General features: G+C 31.5%; 3 protein-coding genes across 4 annotated transcripts; all 3 read right to left on the bottom strand.

Moving 5' to 3' along the window:
- Positions 1-9412: 9412 nt before the first annotated feature.
- Positions 9413-10624, bottom strand: LOC110637993 (probable esterase KAI2). Its single transcript, XM_021788381.2, has 2 exons — positions 9963-10624; positions 9413-9857 (listed from the first exon to the last, which is right to left on the bottom strand). Exons 1-2 carry the CDS (start codon positions 10328-10330, stop codon positions 9413-9415), a joined length of 813 nt encoding a protein of 270 aa, XP_021644073.2. The 5' UTR covers positions 10331-10624.
- Positions 10625-16973: 6349 nt separating this feature from the next.
- Positions 16974-18124, bottom strand: LOC110638483 (probable esterase D14L). The gene is made up of 2 exons (XM_021789060.2): positions 17561-18124; positions 16974-17478 (listed from the first exon to the last, which is right to left on the bottom strand). Exons 1-2 carry the CDS (start codon positions 17926-17928, stop codon positions 17037-17039), a joined length of 810 nt encoding a protein of 269 aa, XP_021644752.1. The 5' UTR covers positions 17929-18124; the 3' UTR covers positions 16974-17036.
- Positions 18125-19211: 1087 nt separating this feature from the next.
- LOC110638481 (probable protein phosphatase 2C 63) lies at positions 19212-23936 on the bottom strand. Of its 2 annotated transcripts, none has more exons than XM_021789058.2 (4): positions 23527-23936; positions 21325-21686; positions 19843-20079; positions 19212-19657 (listed from the first exon to the last, which is right to left on the bottom strand). In XM_021789058.2, the coding sequence occupies exons 1-4, from the start codon at positions 23786-23788 to the stop codon at positions 19406-19408; spliced, it is 1113 nt and encodes a 370-aa protein (XP_021644750.2). In that variant the 5' UTR covers positions 23789-23936; the 3' UTR covers positions 19212-19405. The 2 variants fall into 2 exon arrangements, with proteins under 2 accessions (XP_021644750.2, XP_021644749.2); XM_021789057.2 differs by having other exon boundaries at positions 21325-21698; positions 23527-23933.
- Positions 23937-25018: the final 1082 nt, after the last annotated feature.

Raw genomic sequence — 25018 nt, 5'->3', positions numbered from 1 at the left:
GTTCCTCTTGTGTGGCCTCGGAGGTAAGGGACCAGAACATTTGAATATAGAACATATCCTATATGTTCAAGGTTCAGACAAGTTTCAAATTTCTTAGCCAATCAGATGATTAGGTCTGTCCAACCTATTGCGATCAAGTATGCTTGCAAGGATATTGGATGGTGGTGGTTGTTACGTGCTCATTATTATCGAGAAAATTAACTGCAGAAAATAACCAGATTAATTAGTAAATGTATCATGTAATTAACCAAAATGATTATGGTCTTTTAATCAAATTGGTCCTCCCACTAACTTAGCGAATCCTACACTTCCAAAGTAGAAAACGGAAATCCTAGTTGGATGGATTTCTAGTGGGTGATTGAATTCTTATAATTCTATTGATCATCCTCAGGTACATCCATTATTGGAATTACAATAAACTATAAGTGAGCAACTCCTTGCCCATCACATCTCATGTGAGGTTCAATCCTTTTACTAGCCCCTAATGCTCAAAATCTCGGTACATCCAATATTGACTTATCTTGCATTAGTTAAGTTGATCCCATTGAGCGATAATTATGCAAATAATTTTAATGTCCTCAGGTACATCCAATATTGGCCACCAAACCATTTACATATTTACAACATCTCATGCTTAACAATTATTCTTAAGAAAATCTCTTAAATTAATTGCATCTCATGCAACTATTTAAAATTTCTTAAAATAATTGTCCCAATGGAGGGCTTATGTTATAATTACTTTAATTATAGCATTTCCAACTTAATCATTTGTTTGGAAGATTTTATAGCCATCCTAATTACTATTAAGGTCTCACTTTGCACATTATCCATTTAGCATGCATATATCATATAATTGCATACATTCCCATACATCTCATGCATTCATGGATCAGCGATAAATATGGTATGATCATGGACTTTCTAAGGGATTCAATTGAGCCACCAAGAATTGAATCAGGGCATTCCTAGGTGCATTTCATTCATTCATTTTACAAGAGTTGCTGAAGGAGTACATAATCAACACTTGATATTGAATTCCTCCCACTGGTCCCACCAATGCTCTTGACCTCCTTGAACTTCTTGCAATCCAATATTACATAGTAATCCTTGGCATACCAAGGCGAATTTACAAGAACTTAAATAAATGAAATTACAACCCAAAATATTACAAACTTAATAATATATGCCCAAAATAAATTAAAATAAATTAATTTACAATCCCAAAGAAACATAAAAGAAATAAATCCAATCACATTGGTCTTTTATAGTCCATGATCATCCATCATGCATATCACTATTTAACAATTAAATAAAACATACATACTTATATTAAATTGAATATCTCATATTCAACTTAAAAATCCAGATTTGAATATGATTCAAATAAATTTAAAAATTCAGATTTGAATCTCATTCAAACAAATTTAAAAATTCAGATTTGAATCACATTCAAACAACTTTAAAAATTCAGATTTGAATCACATTCAAATATTTTTTAAAAAATCAGATTTGAATCACATTCAAATATTTTTTAAAAAATCAGATCTGAATTTTATTGAATCAATTTTAAAAAATCAGATTTAAATATGATTCAAACAACTTTAAAAATTCAGATTTGAATCACATTCAAACAACTTTTAAAATTCAGATTTGAATCACATTCAAACATTTTTTTAAAATTCTGATTTGAATCATAATTTAATTGTGTGATTAAAACAACTAATTAAACACTTTAATTAGTCAAAGAATAGGCCTTAGATCATACAACAATTGCAGAATTAAAAGCCAAACCTTGAATCACCCATGGAACCATTGTTGCCGCCACGATTGGTGGCTTCACCATGTATGACGCCACATCTCATGATCCAACCAGCAATGAATCTCTTGATCTCATGATCAAACACACAATTAAATTATATAATCAACAATCTAAATGGCAAATATAGTGGCTCTGATACCAATTGAAGGCAGGCGTGAAAACACAAGATTATACCATTGAATTCAAAAATTTTCACCTAGGGTCACATGCACCATGCAAGATTTATTTTTATCTATTTAATTTCAATGATAAACAACATATTAAAACTCTTTTAATATGTTTTTGGATCTGTATTTGCCATTTAAGATTTTAAAATTAATCAGATTAATTTTAGAACCCTAGATTAAATCAAGAACGATTACACTAACCTCTTGATGTGCTGCAGCGTGTCTGCGCCTTTGAGATTCGTCTTCAGGACACCAGATGTTGTCCCTCTAGCTTGTCCACATCAAGAACACCTATGGCAGCCCTTGAATAGCTTCTAAAGCCTTTTCTATTAATTAGAAATTCAAGTTCTGCCTTTTAAGAGATTAGAGATGTAAACAGGACACTAGAAACAATTTCTAGTGTTCTTAATTCAAGAGATTGATGGCTAATCTCTTTGAATTGATGAGAGATGAAGAGAAATAGCTTGAGAGGCTCAAAGTGGCGTGACATATGAGAGGAGAGGCTGCTGGTTATGTTTTCTTTTCATAACCCCACTTAAATAGCTAGGTTAACACATTAAACCCTAGCCACATGTCACCTTTTGATTAGCTCTAGGTTTAAGTGACCCAATCACATTGTGCCAAGTGTCAAACCTATATTTAATCTTGATTTTAATCATCTTACATGATTAAAAATATTTGTAAGCTTATGTGTTATGCCATGTGTCACCATCTCATGGTGCCACGTGTCACAATCGTGAAATGATCAAAATGCCCTGTGTCTTAATTTTGAGTTCTTAACCCAAAATAATTATTTTCTTCTTCTAATTAATTTATATCAAATATAAATTAATTAATTAATCTCTATTAATTAATTTCTCATCAATTAAATTCATATTTAAACACTTTAAATATAAATTTAATTTATACTACACATCCAATAATCTAGATTTGGTTTCAAGTCATGCTAGGGACTTTGCAATTTTATTGCAAACCAAATCTATTTAATTAATCAATTAAACTCTTTAATTAATTAATTAAATCATATTTAAATAGGTGATAACTTGTGTATGTGTGTGACTTACTAGGCTCATCACTAATTGGCAATGAGACATGATATCAACTCTTAATATCATCAGAACTCTTTCTTACCATAAATGATTTCTCTAAATCATTTTATGAACCTCATAGACCATGGTTAACACCTAGCATAGCATGCCATGGCCACCCAATTAGTAATAAGATTTACCTTAAATGAACCTATAATCATATGTTACCATGCACTAGAATCTCTCTCATTACAAAATCCCAACTCAAGCCGAGTCATGGTTTATGTCAAACTCCATTTGCTATGAATATTATGTTCTCTTTTAATTCCAGTTCTTGATTAAAAGATTTTTCTCATCGAAACTCTTTTACGAATAAATCTATCTGTCCTGGCCATGAACTTGAAACATCAAGAACAATTAAATGAACATAGGATTTTATCTCTATTTACTTAGAGGAACAGATTCCTTCTTGATCAACACCTACCTCCATATATAACTAGCAGGAGCCAACACATGCCCATATACCCATACATAGTACAAGTATGAAAGCAGTATCAAACTCAAACTACCTATATACAAGATAACTGTGCTATCTCAGGTCTAAAGATTATATGCACTGATATGATTTATGACAAAACATTGACAAGAGTAAACTCCATGTGCTTGTCATAAGTGTCACTGGTTCGGCCTACTTATCATTTATAAGTGCCTATCATATTTGTTATATGGCATGAGACTCACCATTCCATCTTATTTATATCTCATATAAATAACTTGGGAACAAACATGAATACAATCTTTCTGGATAAGTCATGTCCTTATTATGAAGTATCCTCGATTGTGAACCTATTTATGATACTTTGTGCTAGAAATATTGTCACTCATATTCTTAACAACTTAAGAATAATATTTCTAACAAAATATCAATGGACCTTTTCTATTACACATAAATATATTATGTAAACGGAAAAGTGGAAATGCCTTTTATTAATAAAATATCTACAAGATACATACTAAATGATATGCTCTAGGGCATACTACTAACATCAACTGCAACCCCAGCAACACTAATGACATGACCAAGATAGGCCACTTGCTCTTCACCAAAGGAACATTTGGATATTTTAAGGAATAATTGGTGAGAGCGAAGTAACTGAAACACTATACAGACATGTTGCAAATGGTCTTCTCACGTTTTACTGTAAATTAAAGTATCATCAAAGAAAACCAGAACGAACTTGTGTAAGTAAGGCTGAAATACCTCATTCATTAATGCTTGGAAGGTGAATGGAGCATTGGTAAGGCCGAACAGCATAACCAGAAATTCGAAGTGCCCATGATTAGTGCGAAAGGTTGTTTTCTCTATATCTTCAGCCACCAAACGAACCTAAAAATATCCTGATTTCAAATCTAATTTGGTGAAGTACCGAGCGCCATGGAGTTCATCCAATAACTCATGCACCATGTAATCGACACAGAAACACCATGTGCCCTCCCGTTTTTTAACAAGCAAAATTGGTGATGAGCAAGGGGAAGGACTAGGGTGGATGATTCCTTGGCTAAGCATTTCCTCACACTGCTTCTCGATTTCTTCTTTCTGAAAATGAGGATATTGGCAAGGCCGGACTACCACAGATGCTGAACCTGGAAATAAGAACATATGGTGATCACATGAATGAATGGGAGGCAGCCCCTTGGGTTCTTGAAACAAATCAGTAAATTGTTTAAGAATCCCCTCCAATCCTTCTGTTTGTTGTTCATTCAGAAGTTGTAGTCTTGGTCTATGTTCAGGTTGGAGCCCCTGTAAGGTGACCTATCTATTTCCCAATTCGAAACACATAGTGAGAGTTGAAAAATTCCACCAGATAGGGCCCAATGTCATCAGCCATCGTACACCTAAAACCACATCAAATCCATGTAGTGGGATAACATATAATTTGACAGGAAAGTGTTCACCTGATACTTGAATAGTCTCCTTGCACGTGCCCATACTAGGAATATTTTCTCCATTTGCCACTGCCACTTGTAAAGCATTTTGAAAATCCAGGGTTGCTCCCAATTTTTGTACCAAATTTTGTTGATGAAGTTATGGGTGCTACCTGAATCGATTAATACTATGACTAAATAATCTCTGATGTTGGCTATTAATTGCATAGTCCAGGAATGCTGGAGGCCGGTGATGGCATCCAGGGAGATGGCTGGTTCTGCAACTGTGACATTCTCACTTTCCTCTGTCTCGGTTATTACTCCCTTTTCCAATTTAAGCCAAAACAACTTTTTGCATTGATGGCTGAATGTGTATGGCTCATCACAATTATAACAAAGTCCCTTTGCCCTCCAATTAGCCATTTTGGTTCTGGATAGCCTTTTGATGAAGGGTGTGGTTACACTTTCCCCCCTAGAAGCTGGTGCGATATTCCCTCTTAAACCTGTTGGTTTTGTTACAGATTGAGTAGGTGCAGTAATTCTGGAATTATTCTAGAAGTTGCGTTAGCTGTTGCTCACACTTGCTAGTTGCTGCTTCTGCTCAAAGGCCCTTGCCAAGTTCATTGCAGTCCCTAAATTGGGCAGATTTTTCATCTCCATATCCAAACGAATCGCCTCAGATAATCCTGCAGTAAAAAAATTAACTTGTTAATCTATACGAACTGAATCAGCACGAACTTGATTATAGCACTAACCTTTTGTGAAAAATTTTCTTCTCACAAAATCTTCAATTTTTCTCCTTCTTTTTGCCACTAATCTCTTAAGCTAGGTCTAAAATTAAGTTTTTGTTTTGAGGGCTAGGGTTTTTATGGTGAGAATTGAAGAGAATCAAGCTTGAAATGAAGAAGAAAATGGTGGAAGGGTAATGGGTATGGTTCGGCCAACATATGGGAAAGGAAGAAGATGAGTTACTTCTAGTCAAATTTGTCTCTTTTAGCTTGCTTTTATCCCTTCTAATTATGCGTGTCTAATTATAATTGGCTAGAAATTTTTAATTACATCATTCATGATGTCATAATTAGATTTAATTTTTCATATGATTTTCTTTTCTTTTCTTCTTGCTTTTAGCGTTTTTAATTAAATTTTTTTAGCATTATTTATTCATATTTAGGACATAGATCTCACTTATTTAAATGGACAAGTTGGTCAAAAATCATCTCTGAAGGTGAAATGACCAAAATGCTCTTCATTTTGTTTAATGAGCTAAAATTTTCTGTACTGATTTACAAAATTTTCTTAGCATTCTATTGTCATCTAAGTCTTAATAATTCACTAGAGTCTCAAAAATTATTTCACAGAGTTTCTCACAGGTCTAGGGCTGCTAACTGTCTTCACAGTAGCTTCCCGTTAGGTCACCCATCGTTGTAGCTCCGGCTAGTTTAACTTCTTTGCATTTCATTTTCTAAATTTTTCCTTAATTTTTCTTGATATTTTGACTGTCCAGATGGATATTGGTCACCAGAATAGTAGAACGTATGGACTATCTAAAGCGAGGATGTCACAGTTGTATCTGTTCTAAAAGGTACAAGTGAACAGATGTAATTCTTATAATAGATACAAAGTAAGGTACAAATGCTTTATAAATAGCAGTAGTTTTGAACAGAAATCTACTAACTCTTTCTCTTCTATCTCATCTCTTCACTTCTACTTACAATCAACATTATTATTCTTTAATTTGTTCTTGGGAGAATTCTAAAATTGCTATCTAGAATTTTATTTTGGCTTTGTTATCCTAGAGGGATCTGCTCAAACTACATGATAGCAATATAGTGGGGGGCATAATTCCCTTAAGGAGAGTGATTCCACAATCAAAGCTTATTGTTATTGTTATTTTTCTAGCACATATGCATTACAATACTTAAATAAAGTACATAAACACAACACGAATACAAGGCTCAATCACTAAAGTAAGTCCATGAACACATATTTGAGTGGAAGAATTGCCTTTAACATCAACATGTCCACACAACAAATAAAGTCTAGTGCAAGACTTGACTACAAAATCAAGCATGCCTACAAGACAAAGGACGCCAAACCGCAAAACTCAATTAGGATACATGCCCAGGAGCAAGTGATATCAAGTGAAACAATGCTTGACATATTACGAAGACAAAATATAGATGAATGGTCAAAAGACATACTAATAAGAGGTAAAGTTAGGGAAATTCTTATTTAGACTTGGTCTACTATAAATTCAAGATATAAATATGTGAGGCTTGTATATTTAATAGGTAGATCCCATCATACATCGTGTATTTTGAGTTCATGACACTAGATCAAGTCTAGGCAAGAAAAATCCAATTAATACCAAAGGACAGCACTTGCCTCAATAACTCAATATGATAAGACTGTAAAAGCCAAGCGTAGATTTCAACCATGACACAACTTCATGCTAAAGCAGTGAAATCCAAACACAAAGACAAGTAGAATATTTGAAAATAGCATGACCAATATGAAAAAATGAATATACAAGTACAAGACAAATGCAAAAGCATTAAACAAAGTACATTGGGCGATGCATTGACAAAGAAGCATTCAAACTAAAAATTAACACACTTTGCTTACAACTCTCATATTTACAACAAATAGTCTCTTCAAAAATAAATGAACACGCCGAAAATCATGAAACTAAATAGTAATTTTCCAAGTGCATAAATATTTAAATACCAACTCAAAAAAGTTTCCCTAAAAAATAGTATCAAGTATCAAGCCATAGAAAATGAGGAAACACTGATGTCTGGCTTCAAATTATTCCTCAAAGTACAAAATATATATATGAAGATCAAGCCATGACCAAAGAAAAGCAGTTTATTAAGTATGCATTACTTAACTTAATTCCATTAATCTCTTATCAGTTTCTATATTGATTTAAGTATTGAAGAGGCTGCCCACCAATCTATAGGTGTGCTTTATGTTGTATTACAGATCCAAAATTCATAATCCAAACACACAAAAGAGGAGAATAACATTAAAAATACTTGAAGCATTTACCATCATTAGCCTAATAGTCCAATGATAAGTGTTTGCCTAATTGTTAAAAAGATAAAAGTTTCAATTGTTTGGTTCGGTTCATGAAGATCATAACTCTAATTTTTACACACTTAATAAGGATCTTCATATATAATCGGTTTAATACGATTCAATTCATTTTTTTTTTTCATTTGATTTGATTAGAGTTAATTTGTTAAAGTTTTAATTAATTTATCCGATTTAAATTAATTCAATTTGATTCAATTTAATTTGTTAAAAATCTTCAATGTCTAAACTAGATTACGAGGAGAATATACATGTAATATATATATATATATATATATATATATATATATATATATGAAACCTGAACAAAAAAGAAAAATATATATATTTCAGACGCCAAATTATTGTCAATGAGACTCAAATTAAATTCTCATCGCCGCTTGAAAATTTACTTAAATCATTTATAGTATAAATCAACTTTTTGCTGGCATTATCATTGAAATTTTTTGGACAATAAATGCCATCATGTGCAGTATTATGTAATATAAAAAAAGACACAAATACCATCGTAATTATTATTTATATATATATAATACTAAAAATATTTACAATTTCGTAAATAAATTTTTAATTTGCTTTATCGATATGATGCTACTTAATTCAATGTTGTACTCTTTATATAAGCATATAATTTTGTTAATTTTAAAATTTAATCCACTTCCTTTCTTAAGGATATTGTTCAATTTAATTAGTAATATTTTGTGTATAAATTTATTGTGACCATATGATTGTTTTCATTTCAATCATGAATAAATATTATTTTATGATATTATTTTATTATAAACAATAAATAAATTTTAATTTAATAATATTAAATCATTCTTGTGATTTCCACCATAAAATGATTACCATAATTTGTAGAAAATTGACGTTAATTAACTTTTTGTAACAACAATTTAATTTGACTTCCATTGCATTAATAAAAAGAATAAAAATGACTTGAGACGAAGTACATTGGGCCTAGCCCAATTTAAAACTTGCAAATTCATTCTAAGAAAGGCAAGACAGTGAGAAGATTTTTTTTTTTCTTTTTTTATGAAAATACAGTATTTTTTTTTAGCGTATAAATATTTTTTTCTTTTTTAAGAGGCTTAAGAATGAGATTCGGAGCCTAGTACTTAGCCGATAAGACATAAATAGTGTTTATTATATTTAATTATATTTGGGTATTTTATAAACTACGTCAGTGAAGATATATTGTATAAAAAATTTTTTTGTTTCATTAAAGAAATGAGGCAGTGACCATGCTAATTAGAAAAAGAAAATCAAAATAGTATAGCTTTTACTCTTATTATTATTGCAAATAAAAATATATAAAAAGTCATTATTTGGAGATATATTGACATGGAAAACAAAACAAACAAATTATATATGGATCATTCAGTTATATCGAGGCGAATGTGCCTGAGAACAACTGGGATGACCATATATGGAGAGCTCAACTGCGGCAAGTGACCACCCGTAGGCATAACCTCGACAATAGATGGACCTCCAAGATTTTGATGCAGATATTCAGACACCTCCACTGGCACCGCCATGTCCATGGTGCTCTGCAGTGTGTGGCAAGGGACTTTAACCAAAGGCAAAACATCTCTCATATCAGATAGGAATTTGACCTGGGCTAAACTTAAGGCTATGTCAGGTCTCATGTTGAATAGGGTTCGGCAGAATTCTTGCACTGCCACAGAGTCTATGTCGCCACCTACCACCATTGGTGCGAACCCTGAGCGCCAAGCTTTGTAATTGGAACGCATTCCCTCGAACATTTGGTCAAGGTCTTCTCGTTCGAATCCTCCATGGTGGTCTTTATCATTCAATAGCCTAGTTTGAACATGCAAAAGCTTCATGAATTATCTATTGTGTACACCAACTAAGTATGCAATAAAATTATGAAGTTAATGTTTTCCAATGAGAGATTTTACGTACCTTGGAGCAGCAGAGAGCATGACGAGTTTAGAGAAGAGATCAGGGCGAGACATAGAGGCAATGGCACCAACCATGCTCAAAACTGAGTGACCAACAAAAATACACGACTTCACCTCTAATTCGTCTAATATGGCAAGCAAATCATAAACAAACCCGTCAATGGCTAAGCATCTTTCGAAGTCATAATAATCTGGATTAGTGGAACCAGCACCCATATTATCGCATATAATAACACGATAATCTTCAAGCAGGTGTGGCACCAGGTACTTCCACACAGATTGATCAGTGCCAAAGCCATGAGACAGGACTAAAACTTGCTCTCTCGAGCCCAAAACCTTCACGTTGTGTGCTTCTTCAACAATTCCCATTTTTGCTTAACTCGCCTTTCATTTAGCAGCATCCATCATGTATTTATTTAGCTTCAGGTGCATGCATAAACATAACCCAGTTCAGAAATCACATGAAGAGGATTGGCATTTGGTGTAAAAGACGGGCCATGAAAGCACGAATTTAGCCTAGTTACAGAAAGAACAAATTTTGCCTTCTCGTCTTGGGAAGCAACACATTGGAGTTGGGTTGGATGGCCCGACTTGAATGTGAAAGGTCCATAAAATTATATATGCCCCAACTTTGTCATCTGATCGAATAGATTCATCTTAATTTCTTCACTTCTAAATATATACAAATTAAAAATATTTTGAATTTCGATATTGTGGAGGAGACATCTTCGGCTTCCAATTGCTGCAGCCTGCCTTGCATGCATACGAGAGGGTTTTCCTTTGGTATTTGCAGGATTGTAGTGTCCTAGTAGAGATACGTGTTGCTATGTGGAGTAGCGGTAGACGCATTGGAGTTGTGGCTGTACTCTTTGGGAAAGCACTAACCAATATTTAAATTTCACATATATATTGTGTGTTGAATTTGTAATATACCAGTTTATCAGCTTGAGGTTACAGTAAGTTGCCTTGCATGGTGAGAGGCCACGTACCATGTTGCTAGAGAATTCCTTCTTCGTCGTTGCTGTTGCTGTAGGCAGATTTTTTTTTTTCTTTTCTTTTAAGTGTCTAATTGTAAGGTATAATTATGTTTAGAGTGGTAATATACAATACCATTTAACTCAACTCAACTTAGCTGAGCCTTTATTCAAAAAATTTGGGTCGGCTATATGAATTTTCTTTCTCCACTCTAAAAGGTTTTGGGTTAAATCATAGGAAATGTGTAATGTTTTTAGTTCTACTCTCCTCTAAGTCAGTTTAGGTCTACTCTTTCTTTTCTTTCTATCTTCTAACTTAATGTGCTCTATTTGTCTAACTGGAGTCTCTGTATGTCTACGCTTCACATGACCAAACCACCTCAATCTCCCTTCTCTCAACTTATTTTCAATTGGCACCACTCCTACCTTTTCTCTAATACTCTCATTACAGACTTTATATAGTCTAGTATAGCTACTCATCCACCTTAACATTCTCATCTCTCCTTCAGTGCCCAACATTCACTATCATATAACATGACCGGTCGTATAGCTGTACGGTAACCATCCGGCTTTAATCCTATGACTAACATCCTCCTCATATCCCCCATCTACTTGAAGGATTGAGCCGAGATATTTAAAGTGATTACTTTGAGGCAGTACCACTCCATTCAAACTAATTAACACCTTCTCTATCACCAGTTTGGCCTTCACTGAATTTGCAATGCATGTATTCTGTCTTCGTTCTACTTAACTTAAAGCTCTTTAACTCTAGAGTACTTCTCTAAAGCTCTAACTTTCTATTGACTTATTCTCGCGTCTCATCTAATAGAACTATATCATCCGCAAACATCATGCACCAAAAGATACTTTCTTGTATATGCTTCGTCAATTCATCTAAAATTAATGTAAAAAGGTAAGGGCTTAGAGCTGAACCTTGGTATAATTCAACTGAGATAGAAAAATCTCTTATGTATCCTCCACTGTGCGCACAATAGTAGTTGCTCTTTCATACATATCTTTCAGCAGAGATTGAATTCCTAATGTGGAATGCTTGAACACTTTGATTGTTGTATAAGTTATTTTGCTGACTAATTTTGGTGCAATGAGTGATTATTCTCGTTCCTCAGATTCCCCAGATTTTTACTTGGCAAACTTGCCTTGGTCTTATGTGAAATTTTTAGCTTTGAGAAAACAAAGTGGTCCCTAACGTTATTCTTCTGGAGGAATACTTCGAATGGAGGGGCTACATTTCTTGAGCAAAATTGTTAATGTAATGAACTGTAGTTTATGGAGGGGAATGTCAGCCAAGCAATGCAAAAGGATTATGCTAGATTCAGTTACAAATTGTTCTTTCTTCAGATGAAAATGCCAATTTCTTATTCTGTGAAATATGGTTTAACTGATTATAAATGCCATCGTCTGGATTGTGCGGCTGTTATATACAATACCATTAATTTAAACAAAATGTTTTTAAATAAATTAAATAAAAAAGTAATATTTTAAAATTTTATTTTCAAAAGGATAATAATTATAATTAAATAAAAATTTTTTGTGTAACTAATTTGTATGACTTTTTTATTTAAATTAGTTGTATTGTATATATAATATTACTCTATTTTCAGGGGCAAAGCTTCATGGGAAGTCGGCTATGCGCCCCCACACACAAATTTTTAAAATATAAATATTTATATAATACATAATAATTAATTTATTTATTAGAAATTATGAATGCAAATAGTAAATATAAATCGCAATTAAATATTTTTTATTATTTCATATTAATTTAGTTAATTATCCATCAATTATTTTTAATTTAAAATAAAAATATTTAATTGACTTTTTTTAGTTGATTAATGAATAAAGTAGATTAAATTAACAATTTTATAAATTTATTGTTATTATTCAAATGTAATAGTTTAGAATGCAAATAATTTTACAAAATATATTTTAAGTATATATAACTATAAAATATGTTTTAATCATGGATGAATATAAATAAATTAATAAATTATTTTTTTAATTTTATTCACCGGCCCTTCCAAATATTATGATAAGCTTCGTACTTTTATTATCTATCTTTTTTATTTAATTAATTTTATTAAAATTTAAATTCAAAATGTTTATAATTATAAAAACGTTGGATATAAATCATTAATTGCAGTTACTATAAATTATAAAATTATTATACTATTTTTTTGGTAAGAAGGGAAGAGCAAACAAACAACCAAAAACTACCTGAAATGCATCACTCCGACCCTATCATGGAGGAGCCAATAATTAATCCCATCAGGAGGAGCTTGAATAAGGGGGGTATCTGGAAGAAAGTCCCTAACAAAGGAAACCAGCCAATCTGACTTCGCGGAAAATATAAACAATATGCACTTGAGTAAACTCTCTAAGCAATTGGTGAATGGACCTAATAAGAAAAGCACAGCCACTACTAGGACCTGGAGGCCGCGACACCTTGATCGATTGCCCAAAGCTCTGCTTTAACTATAGAACAATTGCCCAGATTTGACGCAAAGCCACAGAACTATCTTGGATTATTATACTATTTTAATATCTTTCTATTCTTATGTTAATTATATAAATACTTTTTTTATTGATTTTAATGATTTTTCAGTGAAATCTCTATTAAATTGTGAACAAGTCTAATTGATTTTGTAAATATTATCAATAAGATTATTATTGAATGAATTACATGTATAAGGGAAATTATAGGAAATTGACTCTTTTATATATATATAAATAACTTTAACGATACATTTGGATGGAATGAGAGGGTTTTTCAAGGTATAATATGCAAGTTAATAAAAGGTAAGTTATCAAAATTCCTTCTAACCACCAATTTAATGATTAAAAACTAAAACATTATTTTAAAAAAAAATTTACTCTCAAATACATTTATTATTGGAGTAATTTAGTCTTTAACGTTTGACAAAACTTATAATATAGTCACTATATTTTTAAAATTAAATAATTTAATTTCTGAAATTTAAAAAAACGTACAATTAGTTTCTTCATCTAATTTTTCATCTAATTGATTGTAAATTATATAAAAAAATTAATGAAAATGCCCTTAATTGAAATAATTTAGTCTTTAATATTTTGTATTATAAATAAAATAATCTCTTTATTTAAACTTTATAAACAAAATATTTTATTAATTTAAATTATTTTATTTATAATACAAAATTATAAGGGCTAAATTATTTAAATTAGAAAATATATAAAATCAAGGGCATTATAATCATTTTGACTATAATTAATGATAAATTAAATGAAAAATTAGATAAAAAAACTAAATTATAATTTTTATTAAATTTTAAAAATTAAATTATTTAATTTAAAAATACAAAAACTAAATTATAATTTTATCAAACCTCCTATACCACATTATAGTCTACCCTTTATTATTTTAAAAACACATCTCTCTCAAAAGCTTCTTTCCAAATATACCGTAAATGTGTCACCATCGTTTACCGCCTGGATTGGAGAAAAAAAGGAAAGAAAGAAAAATAAATTAAAAAAAATAATTATGATATGATATTTTTTTTTATCTAAAAAATAGAGAAAAAATAAGGACCGAAAGAAAAATATGTCATATTTTTTCTCGAGCTCGTTCTCTCCGATTAGGAGAGAAAAGAAACAGTGTGAGGTAAACTTACCTTTTTAACTTATAAAATTATATAATAATCTTTTTATTTTTATTTTCATTTATGTCTTCTAGTTATTTACATATTATCCCTTTTTTTTAATATTTTAGACATTAATGATAAAATAGTTGAGTAATATTTTATGAGCTTCCTTTTCATAATTATATATTTAATATAGTGTTTATTAAATTAAAATCTTTATTCACATAAAAAAATAATTTATAAGAAAAGATAAGATAATAATTTTAATTATTTTATTTCACTCCTTCACAAGAAAAAACACAAGAGAAAAAATAAAAGATTAAAAAAAAAATTCCTCCTTTTATTTTCTTTCCCCACCTATAATTTATCCAAACATAGCATTCATGCCCAACCCCTCCATTGGTTAAGAAAACATTTCTCATAGACTAAGGGACAGAGAGTTTGATGTGACGGTCAAGGAAAAAAAAGACAGCAATTAATGTTAGTGGACTTTTTTATTGGATCATTTTGTATTGGCCCATTCCTTATCGGTTGTAAGACTAATGGAAATTTTGAATATCTTTTACATTAACAGACTTTTTTTTTTCATTTAATTTTGTCTAGAGTTCAAACTCTAAATTTTATAATTTTAAACGCAATTTTAATATTATAAAATTAAATTTTATTGATATTACATTCAATTAGTAAAAAAAGTTATTTTTTTATCGATTACAATTTAATTTTATTGAAAAATATTTTAAAATTATTTAAAAATTATCAATAGATCAAATCAATATAAAAGGGTGTTCACCATTGTCTACCACCAAAAAACTGCACCCAAAATCCTTGTTTATAGACAAAACCTTATTTAAAGGAAGAGAGGTGGTGTTACTATGGAATTTTGGATACTTAGTTGGTGTATGATGGCTAAACCTTGGATGACCTAAAGGCAAGAGTAAAGGTGAGATTCAATGGTTATCTGGTAATTACTTCGACGCTTAAGTCAGTAATAGAGTTTATCAAAAGATTAAAAAAGGGGCTAATTATTAGATACACCAGAAGCACTAAAAAATAGTGCTCCCTCTCTCACAGAAAGTGGTTCCTTCCTATTATATAGGAAATGAGTCCTATATGATTGTGAGAGAAGGTGTATGTATACTGGATGCACCTAATAATTTCTCTAAAAAAGGTATATAGTCTATTTAGTTTGTTCAGAACATACCTTATATAATATTTTGAAACCTATTTATATGTAGGGACAAACAGTAATTACCTTGAATCCCAGCCAAGGTTATACACATTGATTAGAATGCTTGATCTCAGCCACAATCTCTGGCGTGATCCTCAATTGTTCTAATCTCTAAGGTGTTGCTTCAACAGTGTTTGTTATAATGCATCGGCTCCAACCACTAGAGGAATTGTCCGCTTTGGCCCACCCTATCCTGAGTCTCACGGTTTTGTCCCATGCAATGGAGAACTTCCCAGGAGGTCACCCATCCTAAGATTTTTCTCAAGCGAGCACCCTTAACGCTAGAGTTCTTCCAACTCTCCAAGCTATACTACTAAAAGGCGCATCTAGTGATTAGTTTCCCCCATTTTAATGTATGATTCAGTTCATTCATGCCCCCCATTTAGACAAGGGCTCCAACGAGCCTTGCCCTCCTCCTAAAGGACCGCTCCAGCCAAAACCTTCCCTTTCCGCACGGGATGTTACATTTGTTAAATCCGATCTTTGATAGAGATTGCCTTGCTTTTTTTGATTCGATTTTTGAAATGGAATCGGTGCTTGGACCTTGGTATATCAAACTCACCAAGCTCGACTCTTTTGGTTGTAGGCTATATCAAGAAAATATAACCCATGGAGGAAGCTCTCTTTGTCTAGACAGGGCATAGGGAATTGATGAATGACAATCAGATAAAGGATGGCTTTCTGAGATAAAAAAAAAAAATGAAGTAACATAATATAGAAAAGAGCTCTCAATTTAGTTTTTTTATTTTCATTTTTTAAATATTTGACCGCAAGTTAAAAAGAAAAATAAAAACATTAACTTTCAACATCGTCAAACAAATTGTAGATGTTAAAATATCAGCCTCGAATATTCTAACCCTATTATCTTAAAAGTTTCAAAACTTTGTTAATTCTCAATGCCTTTGTCGGCACATGTTTTTCAGATCTTTCCATCCTATTTTGCCCTTTGGACTATATTACGATGCTGGTACACGAATAACTAATTAATTAGGGGGAAGTCACTGAATATAAGGAGTTATTTTTGCCAAGACCTAGTATTACAACCTTAACCTTTAAAACAAGGAATAGATGAAAGTAAAAAAAAAAAAAAAAGGTTGAATTTCAATTATGTAATTTTTTTTTATTAAATTAAATTTAAATTAAAACATCTAAATTAATTTGAAAAAAAAAAGTTAAAAATAAGTTATATTGAACATTGCAATAAGTAGGATAAAATTGAACATTAAGAAAAAAAATCACTCGATAACGTAGTGAATGTGCTTGAGAATCATTGGAATCACAATATCTGGAGAGCTCAATTGCGGCAAATGACCACTGGTAGGCATGATCTCAATAATGGATTGGCCTCCGATATGTTGATGCAGATACTCCGATACCGCCATAGGCACAGCCATGTCCTTGGCGGTTTGCAGAATGTGGCAAGGGACTGTCACTGATGGAAGAATATGTCTCATGTCTGTCAGGAATACAACCTCGGCTAAACTCAGGGCTATATCAGGTCTCATGTTGAATAGAGTTCGAGTGAATTCTTGCACAGCTAACGACTCCATGTCTCCACCCACCACCATCGGTGCGAACCCTGAGCACCAGGCTTTGTAATTCGACCTCACACCTTCAAATATTTCTTCTACGTCTTCTTGCTCGAACCCTCCATAGTAATTCTCACCATTCAGTAGCCTAGCCCAAAGCCAACAAGAAATTTTCAGGAGGTGATTAAGACAATTAAGGCAAGAAATCAGATCTCAGAATTTTTAATTACCTTGGAGTGGCAGAGAGCATGATGAGTTTAGAGAAGAGATCAGGGCGAGAAAGCGAGGCAATGGCACCAACCATACCCGAAAAGGAGTGACCAATAAAGATACAAGACTTGACTTGTAATTCCTCCAATATTGCAAGCAAATCATAAACAAAACCATCAATACTTGAATACCTTGAGAAGTCATAAAATTCAGGATTAGTGGTACCAGCACCCATATTATCATACAAAATAACACGATAATCTCCTTCAAGGTGTGGCACCAGGTACTTCCACACGGATTGATCGGTGCCGAAGCCATGAGCCAGAACTATGACTTGGTCTCCTGAACCCAAAATCCTGACGTTGTGTGCTTCTTCAACTATTCCCATTTTCACTTGCGTCTCTGGAGTTTGCTTGCATATACAAAGTACTTGGTGGATTTAATTTTGATTTAGGTGCGTGGATAAACGGCAAGGAACTCTGTTCAAAGTGACGTGACGTGAAGATTTTTCTTTGGGTCATAAAACACGAGATAAGCTACGATGCCGACGTACATTTTGCGACCCATATCGTCCAGGAAGCATGGGCAATGGAGCTCAATAGGTCAACTTAAGGGTGGCCATAAATCAAATTTCTAAAATGTCAGTCATTTTCTGCTTATCCCATTCAAAAATTATGGGATTGTGACTGAAATTTTGAAATGAAAAGTATATATATATATATTTTTTTTTTCTTTTCTGTGTAGTTCACAATAACAAAATTACATATTTCATACCACATATTTTCTTACTTATAATTTTGTGAGATATCTAATTAAATTATCAAAATTTTAAATTATAATTTAATATTCTCTAATTAATATATTTAAAAAAATAATTTTTAGATACAGTTTCTATAATAATATTAAATATATTTAAGTCTTATTCCAAATTAGTTGGAATTAGATGTATAATTTTTTTTTCTATTTAATTCTGTTGGACATCAAACCCAATTTCATAAATAGTTGAATAAAATATAATTAATGCCCCCCAAGAAAATTGTAAACCATGAGCAACTCCCGAACAGACATCACAGGAACCCAAGTTACAATAAACGCCCACCTAACGACCATTAAAATCACAAGCGAAGACAGCAAATGTCTCAGCCTGAATAACATTTTCTTGCTTTCAACGTCACCCAACCAACTAAATGCCGGTGCCAAAACTACATTGACAGAGGACACTCTGCACATTTCAAGAGGAAAAATTGATATAATTACATAAATATATGTATAATAATTTCATTACAATGATTGATTATAATAAGTTTAATTTAAATTTCATTATAATTAATAATTAATATTAAATTAATTTTTTTATAACGATTAATTATTATATGTCACTTGTAAATTCTGTTATAATTAACGATTATTATTAAATTATTATATGCATATCAATCTCACGAAATAAAAATTAAAAAGACCTAAGCACATTTATTTTATTATTCTTTTAACTTATCTTTTTATTTGATATTATTTATCTTAAAAATATATAAAATTATAAATATTATTACATTTTATTATAAAATTAATGAAGATTAGATTAAACACCATCTTAAGTGTTTGTCTTGTAATGCAAAACATCATCTTAAGTTTCAGAGTTTTCAATTCAATTGCATTCCATCAATGGCACTCTTCAAAGCAAAACTGAGAACTTTATAAGCAGCTATATCAGTGAGGCATCCATTTTCATCCATTTGCGAGCAATCTATATACAAACCCTCCTCCTGTGGCTATTATTTCAAGTACATCATGTAACCATAATTTATTATCTCTATTCAGTATTCACCAGCCTGTAGTCTCTGCTCTGCTCAGAGAGAAGCATGAAGCTAACATTGTCCTTCATCTACAACTAATGAGAAGATATCAGTAGGGGTATTCGTGCAGTCATCAACCCTATGATTGTTGAATCTACCAGTCGAAGAACCTAGCGGATGATCTAGGTACAGAACAATGACGGTAATATCATCGTGGAAATGGCGTCTCACTCCTTTATCAATCCTTTTTAAGTCGTCATATCTCGTTTCTCTTTTCCTTGCAGCCTCCCGCAGCGCAGCCTGCACCAATCGCCTTGCTATCCCCTACAAAAGTGAACATACTTGTTTCATTCCTTGTCACCAGAAACCAAGTCATTTTGTTTCAGTGCTTAAATCATATGATGTTTGATCAAATGCTGACAGTGATAGAAATCATAAATATGAAGTCTGCATAAACAAAATTACAAGTTGAAACTCGCAGACAAACAGATTACAAAGTGGGGGCTTACGGCTCGAGGACTCTTCAAAACTATATCTACAACTGTTTCATCACTCAGTTGCTCCCAAAGACCATCTGAAGCAAATATCAAGAATAGGTCCTGTGGATTTAACTGTCGAACCAATATTGAGGGTTCAGCTGTCATCACGGGCCTTTTAAATGGAACAGGCAATCCAAACTGCTGAAAAAGAGGACCTCCATAGAACTCAGGTTTCTTTAGATGGACATCTCCAATTGATCTTGAAACCTGCAAGAAAAGGTGTTAGAGAAAGCCCAGAGCATCACATGCTCCAGATCATGACTAGAAAAGTCAATACTAATGATGCTGACTTCAAGCAACAAAATCAAGTGTATGCACCTTAGCAGTTGCGAAGTTATTTATTCAGATACCATATGAAACTTAAAATTAAAGGTGGTCCACAGTCATGTGGACCATAGGGTCGTTTTCATTTAAGCCACAGAACTTGTATCACGAGCAATGGTCACATGCATGGATCACTTGCAGTTTACCCTACGGATAATTTGTTTAGCCATCTTTATGGTGGTTGTCACAGTACAAAACTTTTTAATGTCTTAACACAAACCTCACGAGTCACGAGTCACGAATCATTCTTACAAGGATAACAACAGAAATAAAGAATTTTTCAACCCTTTTAAAAAGAACATATATATGTATAACTGAAACCGTCACTGATCAAGTTCAAAAAAGTTCAGACAAGCACTTCAAGGATTATTTTTCATGCTGTGGTAACAAGTATGTCTTTAAACATTGAAAATTCAAAAGCAATCTTCAGGGTATGATCTGACAAACTAGACACTTGAGGTGGCATTCACAGAATAAAGATTCTGTTTTCTGTCATATAGTTGATGAAGATTAAGCTTTATTACCAAGGTCAATTTTAACTTGATAATGTCTCATAAGTAACATAAATCCCAAAGAAACAGAGTTTCGACATATTTACAAATTGGTGCCAAATAAAGCACAATACTGCAGGAGTTGATGCTGAGGAAAAGATTAAGAACGGCAAAGCAGCTGCATGGTTACTATTTCTAAATGGAATCCTTACATGTAAAAATCCTTGGCTTTTCAAGAACTCAACCATTCTAAGTAATTTTTTCTAAATTATATATCAACATATGTACCTTGTTCCTAGATGCAAATGAGAGATTAAAACCATCACAAAGCGAGAAGATTGAGAAAAGCACAATTGAAAAGAGCAAATATGTAATGAAGCAATCAAATTACATGCTTGTGCAGAAAAGGGAGCAGGGATTGAGCAAAATATTTAATCAGTTCATTCGATTTCAGTTTGAATCACTGACGAAAGAATTATCAAGAATGCTAATTGGTAATATATAATTGACACCTTTATGAAGCATTCAGAACTCAGGAAAGTGGTATTTTGCTCAATAAATCCCTAGGGATTTTCAATAATACTAAGAACACTTCATAGAAATTCCAGGAAGGAAAAGAGGCCAAGAAAATTGATACCTGAATTATGCCCTTTATCCGCCAAACTCCTTGAGTGTAAACCACAACGTGTGAATCATCAGGATGGAGTGCAGCCACCTCTTTCCTCACCTCCTCATCGCAAACGTTATGATCAGTAGACAAGCGTTCAGCCACTACACTACTTGTGTTGCCTTCAGACACTTTCTTGCCAAGCACTGCCCTCGAGTCCCCAAGATTTGCCACATACAAAACACCATTTGACATTGCCCCAACAAGGCAACAAGAACCCACTGAAACAATCTGAGGCTTAGCCATCCATGTTCGCTTTACCAATTCCAAGAATTCCTCTTCTGTGGCATCAAATGCCTTCCTTATCACATCTACTGATAGTCCACCTTGCTCTGTTGCGAACTCTAACAGTATAAACCATCACATTAGAAAAAAGAACAATTTTTTTCCTTAACAAAGGTTCCGAATTATTATTACAGTAATTTCAATGTAGTTTTACAAATTTTTAATCATAATAATCAGTTTCTTTTCTTTTCCTACACTTTCTCAATCCTCAAACACATACTTTTCAAGCAATTCACCATTTAATTGCTGAGCTAAGACCAAGAGATTAAAATGAAAACTAAAAGGGTATTTAGTTTATTTGTTGGATGCAACTGATAGGCTATGGGTATTCAAACACCAAAACTAAGGTATTTGGTAAAATTAAAATTCATGACTAATAGTTGATGGACAGCTAGTAGAATACCTATCTACTTGCATGAGCTCTCAAGGTCTGTTAGATTTAACTATTCGATGTAGCAAATAACTGTCAACCGATAGTTGTTATTGTTTGTTGATAGCTGATAGCTAGTAACTGATTTATGTTAAGTGTTTGGTAAAATTATATTTAACTATTACTGTTAATATGTAGAATAACTTATAAGGGGTTATATCATATAATTTATTTTATTATTAAAATAAACATAAAATTATAAATTTATTATATTATTTATTCTATTATTAAATAAATATAATTATTAATTTATTATATCTTATTATTTATTTTATTATTAAAATAAAAAATAATTAAATTCCTTAAAAAATAATTAAATAATTTTAAAAATTTAGTTATATAATAATAAAATAATAATTATTATTGATAAAAAAATCTTATAATTTTAAGTTTTTAGAATAAAAACATATTTTTACATAATAAATAAGTATTTTATATTTTATGTTATTGATAAAAAATATTTTAATAAAATTGCAATACACTAATTAAGGTATTAAAATTATAAATAAAAAAATAGAAGAAAAATATTAATAATATTGATTTTTAAGTTATATGAAAAAAGATAATATAACTCAAATAAAAAATAAAATAAAATTAATCATCAATTATCAATTGATGAGAAATAATTCTAAAAAAATAAAATTAATACAAACTGCAATTAATAAATACCATATCAGTTATTTATTACCTATCGATTTTATTTTTTTAAAGGTTATTCGATAATTTTATTTACCTATTTAAATATTCATCGATCATCATCAGATGTACCTACAAAATATACCTACTCATGAATAGCATCCTCTACATTGCACTAACATTGCAACGTTGCATTTACAACACACATTCAAGACTTGTAGTGTTGGATGAATTTTCAAGAGTGTTTAAGGAATTTTAAAGAAAAAAAAACATCATGTATATAATTTTTTTAATTGTTATTAATTGTGTGTTATTTAAATTAACTTTTCATACATTTAATTTATTATTTTTATCTATCTTAAAAACAAAATAAATAATATAATATGATAAATTAATAATTATATATTTATTTAATAATAAACTAAATTATATAATAAATTAATAATATTAAATTTATTTTAATAATAAATAAACATATTATATATTTTTTTATTAATTATTTTATATATTAATAACAACAATTATACATAATTTTATTAAAAACTTATTATTGTGAACTATATCAGTAACAGCTATTTGGTCTAAAACCTTAAGCTGATATCATTTTTTTTCTAATGGCTTTTCTTGTCTGAATTCTCCAAAATTAAACGATCAAAAATTTAAAAACAAACAATAAAAATAAACAGATTAAACAGAGCCCAACATCACAACTACCCCCTCCCCAGTCTTCTCTCTTTCCTTCCTCTCAGTCTCCCATCAACCAAACAGACTAAAGAACTCTAAAAACCGGAAAAATAATTAAAAAAAAAAGGGAAACTCACTGTGGATAAAAGAGAATAGATTATCAGCAATAAACCGAGAAGCCTCGGGGCCACCATGGCCATCATAGACACCGACATAAGTGGCAGAAGAAGAAGTGAAGACCTGCCCTTGGTCTTCTAGCAAGGAGTTAGCTTGTACGACAGCAATTGAATAATCCCCTGAAGCATGAGGCTTCAAGTCCACATGCCATAACAGCTTATCCCCACCATCTCCATCTCCAAAACAACTCTTTAGAGGCCATGCAAGCATCTCCAGCACCATCACCCTGAACTAAAAAGCAAAAAGAAAAAAAAAATCTTTGGCTAATGCGTTTGGTAGAGATAGTTAAACAAGAAAAAAAAAAAGTGGGGATTTTCTTGGAAAGAACAGAAAGTGAGGGAGTTGAGGGATGATTGGAGGTTTGGAATGGTTCAAAATAAACGGTTGAGAAGAAGGTGAGTAGTTTTTTCAAAAGGGCGTTGACGTTGACGGACAAAGGCTTTCAGAATGCAATTCCTTGGCTTGACTGTTTTTGTTGGAGTGAGATTGGGGTTTGGGTTTTGGAAATTTGGACTCTTTGACTGACTTTTTTACCATGTTTTTGCTTTGCCGTGCGTTGTCTCCTATTATTTGATGTAACAGCTCCGTTGCCATGACTTTCTTAATAATTTTTTGGCAAATGCCTAATTTAACCCTTCAATTTTATGTAATAAATCTCTTTTTTACACTTCAATTTTTGTCAATTTAGTATTTTTTATTATATTTAAATTAACTAATTAAATAATTATTGTATTATTTGAAAAAAATAATCATTAATTTAAATTTTCTTATAATCGATTAGAGTTAATTAAATTTTTATTAAATTAAAAATTTATGACTTACCAATCATTTCTTTTAATAGAAAATCTGTACGCTTCAATATATTCGCTCTATGAAACTAATGGTATACTCTAAGGCTCCCTTGTATAAATTTCCATCATCAAAAAAGCTTTTTATAAGACTTAATTGTTAAAGCCAAACTTTATCTAAGGATTTCAGTAAACACTATCTATATCTTCTACATCATAGCCTTCTTTACAACTTGGCACACATTGGCACCGAACCATAACAATGGTAAAGGTGGCGATTTGTGTTATGTTGTGTCTCATTTTGACATAATACAATTATACTTGTCTTGAATATGATTATTAATCATATTATAAATTATTGACCAGAATACAATATATTTATTAAATAGCTACACAACACGAATCGTGTAACCCGTTTAATAAATGGATTAGCTAAATAAGTTATACAATATGACTAATAAATAGGTCATTAAATAGGTTAAATGACAAGACTCATCTAATTCATCTAATGACCCATACAACGTACTTATAAATATTTTTGAAAATTACAAGAGAATAAACTTGAATTTGGGTCTATCAAATGCTCATACAATTAGTTACCAACTATACTACACCTTGACATTGTATATTATTCTTCACATATACATGTATTAAATTATTAATT

The sequence above is a fragment of the Hevea brasiliensis genome, chromosome 10 (assembly GCF_030052815.1).
Source record: "Hevea brasiliensis isolate MT/VB/25A 57/8 chromosome 10, ASM3005281v1, whole genome shotgun sequence".
NCBI classification, from domain to species: domain Eukaryota; kingdom Viridiplantae; phylum Streptophyta; class Magnoliopsida; order Malpighiales; family Euphorbiaceae; genus Hevea; species Hevea brasiliensis.
This window is presented reverse-complemented; position numbering and strand designations above follow the sequence as displayed.